The 14,020-nt window shown below is 30.6% G+C and overlaps 1 protein-coding gene across 1 annotated transcript; it reads right to left on the minus strand.

Annotated features, from left to right (window-relative positions):
• Nucleotides 1–5,897: 5,897 nt before the first annotated feature.
• On the minus strand, nucleotides 5,898–12,987 carry LOC132727461 (monocarboxylate transporter 12-like). The gene is made up of 7 exons (XM_060712988.1): nucleotides 12,789–12,987; nucleotides 10,393–10,487; nucleotides 8,926–9,069; nucleotides 8,569–8,709; nucleotides 8,143–8,278; nucleotides 7,045–7,706; nucleotides 5,898–6,665 (listed from the first exon to the last, which is right to left on the minus strand). Exons 2-7 carry the CDS (start codon nucleotides 10,481–10,483, stop codon nucleotides 6,409–6,411), a joined length of 1,431 nt encoding a protein of 476 aa, XP_060568971.1. The 5' UTR covers nucleotides 10,484–10,487; nucleotides 12,789–12,987; the 3' UTR covers nucleotides 5,898–6,408.
• Nucleotides 12,988–14,020: the final 1,033 nt, after the last annotated feature.

The following is a 14,020-nucleotide window of genomic DNA, read 5'->3' on the forward strand; positions in this document are numbered from 1 at the left end:
ATCATTATTTTATTTAAATTAACATTCAGATTTAGGGTTGTCACGTTTATCCATTTAAACAGGTACGGGTTTTTAGCTAAAAACCGCTTAGAAAATTCAATAAACGGTAACCGAGGTTGATTTTTGTTAAATAGGCGAACATGTTTAAAATATATTTTAAAAAATTCTTAAATAATTTATAACAAGAAAAGACATTTTTGGTATTTTAGTTTTAATCAGCAATTTATTTTCCGAATCTGAGCGAGTGCGGTATGACCGTTATGGAAAATCGTTACTCTATCTTCGGATTTGTATTGTCATCATTTTAAGTACAACAAAATACGTACAAAATGACATACATCAAATGATTCTATCGGTACGATCGTTTAAATGTTTAACACGGTTATTAGATTGCCTTTATAGCATTAATATAGCATTCTAACCGTGACCCTCTACATTTTAAGCTCGGCATACGATCGGTAAACACAGTATTGTATCATGGGACCTTTCTGTTGAAATTGTGCTATAGTTAAATCGTATACATATACATGCATAGTGCCGAAGCCCAGAGCATGCCCATTGACTTGTTCAATTTTTTCTACGGTTTACTTGTTGTGACGACAGAGCAGGTGATAGCGATAAGAATATCATTGCGAAAGCTCGTTTATTGGTTACTTTTTTCTGGGGTTTCATAGCTTTATACGTGTTTTTATTTTTGACTATCATACCTCTTTTACAGTTTGGTGTTCTTTCTGTTGAAAATGTGTCAGGGAGAAATACATGTTCAGTGCGTTAACTGGAGTGCAGATATTAGTCATTTTATTGGGGGTTTACTTATTGTGACATCAGAGAAAGAGATAGGAAAAAAATATCATATTCAGATGATTGTTCATGGGGTTTCATATTGTGACCAGAGGGAAAGCGTTTTTATGTTTGCATATGATACAAAAGAGAAAGAACATCAAAACACTTGAAAATCAGAGTTATAATCGGGGGCTACGCCTCCTCCTACAAATCATATAGCCTCGTGTTCCGGTGCATTTACATTCCGAATAAACACCTGTCTCGATTCATAGAATGCATGTTTTGTCTACAATACTGGTAAGTAACAATTTTTCATCTTTTCTTCAAAATATATGCGTGAAATTGAGCTAAATCGCAAATTTTGCATCTTGAGTATGGAACTTTGAAAAACCTGCAAGGTTCATAAGTATGAATCTATTCAAAGCGATTTAAAGCGGCTCGTACCTTTCGGCCTTTTTCTCAAAATAGCGGACAAATCCTTTTATGATCTAAGCAGTTTCTTTTAACTTATTAAGAACTTATGTGTCATTAAATTACATTTACTTTTATATCAAAATGTAACAAAACATTTTCTCAATTCAGCAAATCATTAAAGCAAACTTTCCAATACACAATCATGTTTTATTTTGGGTGGGTTTTCTTTTTTCTTGTTTGTTTGTTTGTTTTTTGTTTGTTTGTTGTTTTTTTTTTTTTTTTTTTTTTCATTTTTTCTAAATTTTCTTATAACATGCCTTTTTAAACAACACTGTTTTTAATGAATCTTTGTCGTTGGTATTTGCACATATCGCTTCTTGATCATTTTAAATGTCTTAAATAAATAAAATAATTGTGAACATAAAACACATTTTACCATGTTAAACACGGTTAGTAGGAAATCAAGCATAAAGGGGGGCGGTGATGATGGCCTAGAATGGTCGCAAGCCATATTAACACTCATAAAAACTGAAATGCCGGTATACTTCACGACTTTTGAAGTGGCAAAAACATAACAGTTATTATCAAAGTTACAAAGTAAACTGGATCTAAGTAAAGAAACATCATACTCGTTCAGTAAAATATATAAAACATGGTTACTCTTACCGAGCTTAAATCAAAACATTTTTTTTTAAATGTTTTGTTTTTCTACGTAGATTTTAGTTGATAGTATTTTTTATGTAAAATACTCAAACGTAATCAAAGTTTATGTCATGGTTATTCATGACGTCATGAAAATATCTTTTTGATATAATTTCTTTAGAATATCTATCAATGTATAGATTGGGAATTGTATGTCAATCCCAAGATTCAAACAGTTTGGTGTAACTTCTATCTAACTGATATTTTTTTTTCTATTTCAAAAAGAGAACAATTAAAAACTAAATTGTATTTGTTTATAGCTTAAACATTTATAAAGGCCTATATTTAGATGCATACGACAAATCGTCCGAGGGTTGGAGTCCAGAACCATTGACAGAGACATCGACGGTCACATTGTTTAAAACATCAACAGCGATTTCCATGGATAAAAGTTACCATGTACAATGTATTAAAAATGTGCACACTTCTTCGTAAAAAGAAATATATGACACAATTTAACTTCTGACATAAATGTTAAGGGATTCCGAGGTATCTGTTTTTTTAAATTTATTTCCTTTCCTTAAATTCTGTCAGTTCTTGTATATGATCCATTCAAATGTATATGGGACTAAAATAGTTCAAAATCAATACTACCTTAGTGACATTCAGTAATATGTTATTGAAAACACTACAAGGTAGACCCCTTGTAGTCCCGCAAATTCCCATATTACCTTAGTTTACTCGAAACTGACTGTATAATCTCAAAACCATTTTACTGAAAAATCGAGGACTGTCTTGACCGTTAAGTAATTATATAGTATTTACTCAATGTGAAAGAATGTAAGTATCAATTCTGAATTTTGTTTGTTTGATTGATTTGGGTTTTACGTCACACTGACACAGTATAGGTCATTTGGCAATGTTCCAGCTTTATTGGTGCAGGAAGACCTCAGGTTTTGACTTCACACACTACATACTATAGGTGGTCACAATATGAATAAATAGTGTCTTTTTTTTTTCTTTTTTTCCAGGAGAGACCAACCCTTACTTGACCTGTTATAGGAAACGCATCTTCCGATACATAGTTTATTCGTTCTTTTATTCAAATTAGACATATTCAGCAAGAATTTTATAGATTTCAATAATTCACTATGGTGAAAATATTTTACTCAAGGATGAAAAAAGTATATCTTTACTCTAAAACGATGTCAATGATATATTTAGACATTTTAGACTGTCATTATGAAACATTACGTCTGGAATATATTTTCAGAGAAATAATTTGATTTACTTTCTTTCTAGGTTAACATAAAAGAAAATCTTTTTCAGGTCCATTGAAATTGTTCTTAAAATTAAAAAAAAAAACTTGTTCTGAATCTAATAGACGTATTGGGTTAAAAATAATCAAATAACTGATAAAAGCACTTAAACAGCTCACAAATAAACTAGTTCAGACTTTTACTTTAACATTAAGAGTGGTGACAAATGTAATCAAAGCTGAAAAATATCAAGCATATAAAAGTTTTATTTGCGAACTTTATTTTTCCCTTATACATGTGTAAGTCAAAGGATGGCATGAAAAAATAAAGCACTTTATAAAGTCTTTTTAAACAAAGCTTGCACAAGATGTTTTTTTCTGATATTTGATGAACATTACAAATCATAATAATTCTCGATTCCAGTTTCCCTCCTAAAACTGTTGCACAACATGACAATATGATGCACCAGCTTGTCCTGGTGAAAATAAAGTGCTATATTCGATACACTTAGACATTGAAAATATTTGTTTCTTATTTCATTACATCGAAAGCTTTATCCTTCAACGAATACGAAATTCCTTAACTAAACAATAAATCCCCAAAATCATTGTATTCTATCTTTGTTATCAAATATGAAAACTGGTGCAGAAAAAAAACTTCTTATGAGAAGTGAAAAATGGATTTTTAATGGGATGTTTATATACAAAAAATATATATACCTTGAGAGGCATAGCATTAGCCTAATTGATAAATTATACTGATTTTCTCCCATTCCCTTAGTATATATAAGACTATGTTTGACTTCAATTATTATATAAGAAAATATAACGTTATCACATTAAAGCGTTTTTTGTGCAAATCATAGATATGTTTCTCTTGATATTATATTGAACAAATGTTAAATGTATAAATAATTTCATTCTAAAATTGTTGAAGGTATAATGTCATACATATTTACATCAGTGTTAAAAAGGTCTTTTTCTGTTTATATTATGTATATCTCACACAGGAACATTTTTAATGTTAATACTACATTTTATACTAACAATTGTAGACTTTATTATCCTCTCATCTTTTTATAGTTTGTATAATTATATTTCAGATAAAAAATAAACTCAATTCTGCTGTTACCAGGCAGGGCAAAATATTCGTTTAACTGAATAAGAGAGGTCATTTACAGCCATTTTCCTCCAGATGTATGTTTCATAATTCAGTTTTAAGATTTGTGTTATAACACTTAACATTGGAGAGCAATAAGTCATATAAGAGAAATAAACCTGGCAAACTTTTAAAACAAAAATACTCTATGAGCCGTAATTCTGATACAAATATCTAACTGGAATATACCGAATATATGTAAAACAAGACTTGCTACTAATCATTCGTGTACACTTGAAATTGCACCAGTAGTTTTTTTAAGGACTAGTCCTGAGAAGTTCTGTTACGGACGGATGGACAGACAGACGACAGAGAAGAGACTCCTATATGTCGCTACTTTATAGCAAGCGACACTAAAATTAGGTTCTAGACTCCATCTCCGTTCTTTATCTTTACTTTACTACAAAAAATGCAGGAAGCCGGATAACTGCAATCCACGGTATAAATATATACGAATATTTATTTTTAGTATGAGTAATAAGAAAGTTACGTCACACTGATACATTCAAAGTGGAATTCCTTTGTTTTTTTACATTCCTCCTCTTGTGAAGATACCAACTTGTAACAGTGCATAAATTCAAGTGATTGCATCTTTGAAGAATATTTTATTGTAATCGAAAACCGAAGACACTGATGAAAATGTAGTTTTCTGAAAGCAAATTCTCACATGAACATAAAATTAGAATTAAAAGTATTGGTTGTGTATTTGTCATGAAGCAGATAGGTTGATAGTTCACGCTTATCATCCCTACGTATAAAAAAAACCCTCAAAATGCTGTTACTAAATAGATGGAGACGATGAAACTAATTTCTCTGTAGTCTTGCCTTTATAAAATTGTATCTTGTTTAGACTCGGAAACTTGGAACATCGCTTGGTCTCCTGTGGGGCGTAATGATTTTCTTGTAATTAAACAATACCAAACTTTAAACTATATATATATGTCCCTTGGCATATCAAAGACTTTGCTAGGGTTTTAAAAATAGTAGAGGTAATGGTTCAAGTCATGGACTAGCCGATGTATCCTTGATAATGCAATTATTGAATTGAACTGCTGTCATTCGAAAAAACATCTGGAAAAAAGTGATCCCTCTGAAGCATAATATACAACAAAATTACATGAAAATTGCAAACTCTGGTTGATCAAGCCTGTACATATGGGAAAGGTAAAAAGTACAAAATCAATATCCCTCACTATCCCTTACACTGGATGGAGATGTTCCAAATTGGCAACATTTAATGTACTAGAATCAATGATCCCGAACGACCAAAACAATATAACAACATTGACGGGAAGTACGGGACACCTTTTTGAGCTTGACACCTGCTTTTCTGAGGCGTTCTGGAAAAGGATGACCCTCGGAAGCACACTAAACTACATAACATAGACATGAACACAACAAGACTGTTAAAGGCGAAACAAAATGTAAAGACGATGCCTTCTTCTTTAAATAATGTAACATTAATGATTATTTTACGAATAATAATTTAAGTTTCCACTGATCTAATGCAGGACCAATTTCAAGAATATATAAATTGTGCTTATCAAAGGTATATGATAAAAGACAAGACAACATATCCACTATACAACACTATTGAAATGCACATTTGGTATTGGACAAAAATATGAATGTTAATAATAGAAATGTTTACTTACAATAGTGGACACGATCTGAGATCGTGCTTAAGTTCAAATTTCACAAATGTCATTGAGATGATTACAGTATGACTGTTATAAAATTGACAAAAGGTAGTACATGTGCGTATTTTATTAAAACTTTGAATTACAAACAATTACTTCTTGTACTTTCGCCTTCCTATTCATACCAATATCATTGTTCCAAACATACTTCCAGACATAATAATTTCATCGTCGTGTTGAAGAGGACAGTATTTGATTAGCTTACCATCAATTTTTGACAAAAACAAATCTTTTAATCTTGATAATACACAATGCAAGGATGTAAAATATTTTACTCAAAACAATAACTCCAGTTTTTATTAACCACAAGAACACATATTAAGACGTTTTATTTATTTTAAGTGTCATCAAACAAAGAAAAATCCTTGCACTTGATAATATATAACGTAATATTCTTATACAAATGTAAATGTATGATTTTCAATTTATATGTTTCTTTTTTTCTTCTGGATTTACATTTCCTTATTGGGTAAGTGTGTTTCTTCCACTTTATCAGTATTATTTAAATTATCCTCTTGTCTGTCATGTCTATACGCTAAGTTAACTCGAGATGCCAATTCTTTATCAACATTTTTTAATGAATAGGTCTTACCCATGCCATGTCGGATGACAACTGGTTCTAGTAAAAGTATAACACTAGCACAAATTAGAACAATGCCGGTTAAGATAAAAGCAGGATACCAGCTTCCGTAATAATCTGCCATCCAACCTGATAAAAACACATGTATGTAATGTTTTAGTACGTTTTGAAATATACAAATTAAGAAAAACAAAACAAAATTAAGAAAATATGAGTGCGTTGAACTATTAACATATATAAATGTGTTCCTTTGGTCCATTGACATTTTGAAAGCTGACTAATCGGTCACTATAATCCTAAGTCATGTGTGCTCTTTCTTATTATAAAGTATAAAATTTGTAATACAATTTAAGTAAAACAAATAGCAAGACTGGTATTTTAGGTAAGAACTCAATAAGTATAATAATCTGTATTCTCAGAATAGGTGAAATATACATATTTACTATACATAAAATGTTTTATGAAAGTCAAAGCTTGTTAAAGTTCCGGGTTAATATGTTATACCTACCTGCTATAGGCTGGCAGATCAAAGACGGAATTGACATAAAGACAAATATGATCGAGAAGGCTGCTGGGAAATTTTCCATGCCCACTCTTTCAATCGCTAAGACTGATATAAGGGCAAGGTATGACGCTGGAAACGCTGCCGCAACTCCGGCGTATACTGCCATAAACGTAAAAGAATCGAACAGTGGTGATATCAAAGCAAACACTCCTCCAACAAACATACAAACTACGAATATATATTTCTTTTGAATAATATTCAGATCTGCAAACCATCCTACAACAATCCTTGCGATCAATTCTGCACCACCAGTTATAGAAACACCTATCGTAATATAAGTGTTACTATACCCAAGTGCTTTTATATGGGCAGGAATTAAAATGTAATTGCTTATGTGACCAAATGTACAGACAGTGAAAGCTATAACTAACAGTGTGAAACGTCTGTTCTTAAACAAAGAAAAATTTAAGTTAAGTGCATTGCAACATTTTTTCTGGTTTTCATCAGTTTCACCCGAAATGCTTTCTTCAATTCTTGCCTGTTCATTATTGCTTGGGGGTGGTTTGTTTGGCTCCCGAAATAAACAGCCTGCCACACAAATGTTTGAAACGATTGCACCTATCACCCAAAGTGCTTGTGATAGACCATATTTGTCAATTAAAAACCTGTAATGAAGACGATTTCGAGGAATAATAATATATTAATGAACAGTCGTCATTATTAACCTGAATATTATTGGTAGCATTGGTTCTTGGTGATTACCATACTTTAACATGTATATGATACACAGACAAGAATTACTTTATCTATTGTAAATTTGACAAATGCTTGACAAGGATTTCTTTAAATCCTACATTCAAGATATGCCGCTGAAAAAATGACAACAGTGGTTGTATAAAAGCGGCTGCTAATGTTAAAAGCAATGAATTTATCATGAAGCCGAGATAGAGAATGACTCTATAGTTAGTATTATTCATGGCATAAGGAGAATGTACCTATATCGGATAAATAATTACGAAGTTAAACACAACAGACTTTTAGAGATGTATTTAAAAAACACTTTCGTTGGAAAGAAATACAGTTGAATTATTTACGAAGTACCTGTAAAGGGATGGGAACGAAAGAACAGCTATCCCTCCGGCTGATACCATTACGCCATTTGCTAAAGTTCTTCTTTTCTTGAAATATAAGCTGATAATAATGGCAGCTGACACGTATGACAAACAATATCCGATACCTGAAAAAAATGATTTAAACAGCAAACATGTTTCATAATACACGTTCAACTAATACATATATTTCTCTTTTAACTTAAAACACGAACACGGATGTCGTATAGCATTCATCAGTAGAATTACAGAAGTTCGTCGATTATTGATAAATTTGTAGATTTGTACATAGATGGCATATTCTTACTGCTAAAGGTCTATAATTATCATTGTCAAATACATGTATTGTGATAAGTGAAATGAAACGTCTTTGCTTTATTTGATTTGTTCTTATAAATAAGATATATCTTAAACATACCAATAATTGTAAAGGTTAAGTACATAAGCTCAATTCGAGTTACAAATCCGGACAAGAAATAACCACATCCGACCATTAAACCACCAACAAGCGAAACCAATCGGAAGGAGTATCTTCTGCATAGAAAACTTGCCAATGGTGCTGAATAACAGATTTTCAAAATGTTACATTATGCAGTTAATAGGAAATTATTTCATATCTGGTATGTCTGTGAATATTACGTATTCATTGTTAATATTTTCTCATTGTTGTTTTCTTTAATTTTAGATTTTGAAAAGAAAATAAAACGAGCGAAATTGTCAAACATTGTTTTTCAGTCAACATGTAAGAATTATGTTTAAACAAATTTCAACGAACCAAGGACCTGTAAAAGAAACCAGGTTATGCTTCCTATCCAAGCTGTATTTCCGGATCCTGCCGAGAAATGATCCAACATCTCTGTGTACAACACACCAAAAGATTTCAAAGATCCTAACCCGAGCAGGTAAATGATAACACTTCCTACAAGTAAAAAGAAAATTGATGTTACAGTTATATTTATATACACAATATATTCATTGAATCATTCATCATTAATAAATTAATTTGGTCTTCTAGCAGGTGATTTAGAAGTATTGTGAAATAATCTTTAAACTAATAATTGGTGTTAAAAATATGATAGACAAATATATATCAATGTTCAATATGTAGTCAAAAGCAAAATTGGTCTAATTCGTTTGTTATCAAATATTTACATGTGGAATTCATAACATAGAATATGTTTATTGTTATAAATTCTTAAGTTCTGTACTTTACAATTTAGAATTTCATTGTAACTACTGAGATACTGGCACAGAGCAAAGCGACAAGATAAAAAGTCTAGTTTTATTTTTAAGAAAATTTCAAAGACAATACATTGTCAAACTTTACTGCAACTATTGAATACTTCATATCGTAAGCATACTGAGGAAGCTTTGCTCATCTCATCTGAAAAATATTAAGTACCCCTAACAAAAGTAAAATGTTAAGAACGTATTGCACGTTGACAAAGAAAGAGTGTTTGTCTTGAGAAGTATTATTTTATGATTTGCAGTATGTAAACTGAATTTTGGAGGTATACATGAAGGTTAAACAAAGACAGAAGAATACATGCATTTTGTGATGAAATAGCATCGAGAGTCATGATATACTCGAATATAGTACAGTTATATCTGTAATATCAATATCAAACTATATGACCAAATGTGGCACTGTTCAAATGATGACCATTTTAGTATTAATACTTTAACACGATTATAAGAAAACTTTGAAACTAACAAAGAAAAAAGTGTCCACTATGTAAGTTAGAATAGTGTAATGGAATTTTGTTGTGTAATACGATTGGAAAGTAACTGATAGTATTGTGATACAATCTTGTTGTAAAGTTAAGACTGTTGTGAAACACTTTGGTTTTCCAAGTTCCAATCATAATTATTACTTTTATAAACTATTCTTTCTAAACATCGTAAGTGTCTTATACTCAAGAGATAATTTTCGCACCACGTGGTTTATCTAACAAATGGCATGTAAAACAATTAATTTGGTTGTCAGCTTTGAAATAATGTAAATTGAGATTTAACTAGAAAAGGGTTCTTCATGTACTATTATTTGTGACTATATGTTTCTGGAAAAAAACATTATTGTCTGGCAATATAGACTTACCATTCCTTTTGCCAATTAATTAATTAATTAAGTAACAGAATATCGTAAATAATGTTGATTTCGATTTCTTAAGAAATGATCATGAGCAGGCATGCCTGGTCGAACATGTAAATGAATTATGTAACAAATAATTTTAAAGTTAACCAAACAATATAATCCACGCATATCCCGTGTCCATGACTTGTTCTGTTTTTGTTTCATGTCTGTCATTCTTCCTTGCGTTCTCTTCCGGCATATTTCTACAAATCAAATTGTATGAAAGTATGTATCTGTTCATTTCGGAAGTAAATATGTGTTAATTGCATGATCATAGCAGCATGTACTTCTAATGAAATACAGTTTTATAGATAAAATATGCACAGCAGTCTATGCAGTTTCCATGAGATAACCGTAACCTTATAGTTATGTATTTCATTTGACACAGATATTATTACACCCGTTAACGTGTAGCGTGTAAAACAGTTTGATGCAGGTAGAACGAAGTATATAAATGTCAGTTTTAAACCGGATTACCAAGATATATTTGTTTGTATCTTTTTAAGACATAATTTCTATGATATAATACGCAGAAATCGATTGCAGGATAAAAGATTTACCAAACGCACAATTGTTTTTCTCGCAACAAATTGATTTTCTTGCATTTAGTTTATCGGATGTGCTAATAATTTAAGTCGATATTTACAAAGTAAAACGTTGCAACGGTTTAAAAAAAAACAGAAGGATAAACAATGCAAATACTTTACTCAGATGTTTCTTCATCTGATAAGACATGTGTTAATCATCTAATTTTATCGTTTGATGATATTTTATTATTTTTAAAAAGCCCTAACTACAATGTATGGGATAGTAGCTTTAAAGCATTGCGTATATGATATTGTTTGAACAATTATAAGAAACGTCTTTGAAGAGTGATGAGTATGAGTACCAGTGTAAACACGATCAAAAATATACAACATAATATACAGATAGATCGCCTGATGACATTCCTGACGGCTAAAATTTAACATGTTTATGAAAGTACATGAACCAAACATGAAACGCGAAGTATGATAACATCTGTAACAACTGTTCACACTTGTCCAGAGCTTCATTGAAGCATCAAAGCGTTTCGATTCATAATTCCCGACTCAGCGTTTTAAACATCGTAATTCCATGACAAACTGTGTGACACAACTTTTTTTATTGTTATTATTATTTTTATTTTCTTCTTTTTTTATTAAAAGGGAAAATGAATTAAAAAAAAAACAATTAATACTTTTCGAAAAAATTATTGATTTAGATCAATTTTGAACTTTAAAACATGCACTGATCATATAAAGTGAGATAATAAAGACGAAACTTCATCATGGAAAGGAATAATTATAAGTGATATGCTTGTTTTCCGATACATATATATTGTGATGTAAAAATGTTACATGCTTGTTAAAAATAATTGATAAATAAAATATGCTAAAAGTAACTGTAACAAAATAACATATATGCATGAAATTAAAACGAGCGTTTAACAATATTTTCATTTATATTAAGGAATGATTTTATGCAACCCATTCATTAAATGTTTCAATGTCAATTTCATGATAACATTGAATTTATTTATATTTATTTATTTGTATTCGGCAATAGTGATCAATATCTTTGTAAATGAAGTGATGAAGAGTAAAATAGGCAAAGAATGATACTTCTTTCTCAATAAAAGTTCTATGACATTTAATACATAATCTGTGTTTTTACCTATATTTCTTACTTGAAAGTTTAGCATCTAAACCTTCAAATACATAAATACATTTAAACTGTCTGTGTTTATTATTTCGTATTAAATGCTTTATATACTATGTGACAAAATCTATTGGAGCGATAATATGTTTGGTAACATGGTATAAAATTAAACCTAGACACGATGCAACATAATATTATAGACGTACAGAATAATTGAAAACGATGAGTTTTTTGTCATTTCAAAAGATTTGTTTTCGTCTATGATACGTAGCGCATGGCTGAACATTACTATATAGTTTTTCATATTCATGTTTTCCTAAACAGTGGATTATAAACTTTACTACATGGCTAGTATTAAAAGGTGACATACATAAAATGAACCTCCAGATAAATGTCAAATCAGTGGATGCTTGTATTTTCTAAAACCAATGATTTTTTGTTTGTTTGTTTTTTGTTGTTTTCTTTTTTGTCATTTTACATTGTCAAGTCGATATTTTTGACGTTACTGTGACATATATTAACATATATTGCGTAATCAACTATATTTTGCAAGAAGTGTTATGCTATATATAGAAGAGTTAAAGAAACTACACTATTTCTTACAGTAGTGAACTACGTTATATAAAAATAAGTTGATCAACATCTAATTTTATATTTGCTACTACTAGATATAATTACTTGGGCTCAGCCCATGTAAATACAAATATGTTACAAAATGTTAAAGTTTCATAAATGTACTCAAACAATTATACATCTTAAGTATTGTTTCGCCTGATTGGTTTTGAAATAATAAAAAAAAACATATAAAGAAATCGATAACTCACGTAAATAGTGTCTGCCGGGAACTTTTTTTTAAAGATTTTCAGTTATAACAATCTAGTAAAACATTATCCAGTGTAATGTAAAGATTAACAACTTTGCTAGATATAAACATCGGTTATTAAAACATACGAAATTAGTTTTTGCTTCAACAGTTTTGCTTCAACAATTTCATTTAAAATTATATTACTATTGAAGTAAAAAACGCTTCGGAATAAACCGTTCTTTGCACGTACGTGGCAAAGCACATCAAAGCACTGTAAATGATGGTATAAGCGAGGCCACATGAATTAGATATAATAATTATATTATATAGAAGCCTAATTATTTTTATGCATTTTATGTACAAAGGTAAAAATTGCCAGGTCAAAAAAACTGTTTAAGATTAACTGTTTATGGAATCAAATCCAAACTGGTATCATTTCAATTTCCAGATAATAACATATATCCGGGAATATGCACCATATTTCAAATGTTCACGCTTTTCCTTTTTTACTTTGAGGACATCACCGTCCTATGGCATCGCAGGGAACGTGCAACAGTATCGCGCTATTTGGGTTACAGTGTAGAATTTTAAAGATGGAGGATTATTTGTGTGGAAGACAGGTACGTGATTTTTATTTCTTAAAGATGTTTTGTGCTTTGCTTGTAAGGAACTCGATCCGGTATCTAGTCATATATTTCTTCAGACCCTGCACCGCAGTATCATCTCTATATTGTGCTGATTTGACAGATTGAACGTTCGAATCATGAGACAAACGCATTTTTCTCCAATTACGACATTTTTTAAAAATGCCAACAAAAAGTTAATCTACAAAACGTTAGTCCTTTTTGCTTAGAAACGTTTATAAAAGAAAATGACAAGTTGAACCTATTTTCCTGTTTCGGTTACAGCTTAGACCTCGGTCCTTTCTATAATGTTTGAATGATACATATACTTTTAAATCTCAACTCAACTGATGAGCTTATTTGCCCTATGGCTATTCGTCCGTCTGTCGTACACATGTGTATCCAATGACATCCGCTCAGTATCTATTTGACCAAATTGACGAAATTACCACGAATTTCTCCAAAAGTTGTTAAATGGTTTCGGTTGCAATCTGGGATACGAAAACCAAAAATATAGATTTTAAAAAGGCACTGTTTAAAAACCATTCTTCTCCCAAACTAAAAAGCATTCGCTTATTAGCATTCTAAAGAAAGCATTTTCAAATCATGATCCTGGCGCCATTTTGAA

The sequence above is a fragment of the Ruditapes philippinarum genome, unplaced genomic scaffold, assembly GCF_026571515.1.
Source record: "Ruditapes philippinarum isolate M1 unplaced genomic scaffold, ASM2657151v2 ctg5261_1_1_1_1, whole genome shotgun sequence".
Lineage (NCBI taxonomy): Eukaryota > Metazoa > Mollusca > Bivalvia > Venerida > Veneridae > Ruditapes > Ruditapes philippinarum.

Excerpts from the sequence above, each read along its gene's own strand:
- LOC132727461 (XM_060712988.1), bottom strand. The coding sequence starts at position 10,483 with ATGCCGGAAGAGAACGCAAGGAAGAATGACAGACATGAAACAAAAACA. Across the intron at positions 8,279-8,568 it reads CTTAACCTTTACAATTATTG|GTATCGGATATTGTTTGTCA; the intron begins GTATGTTTAAGA and ends CATTTTTTTCAG. Across the intron at positions 6,666-7,044 it reads GATCTGCCAGCCTATAGCAG|GTTGGATGGCAGATTATTAC; the intron begins GTAGGTATAACA and ends TGTTTTTATCAG.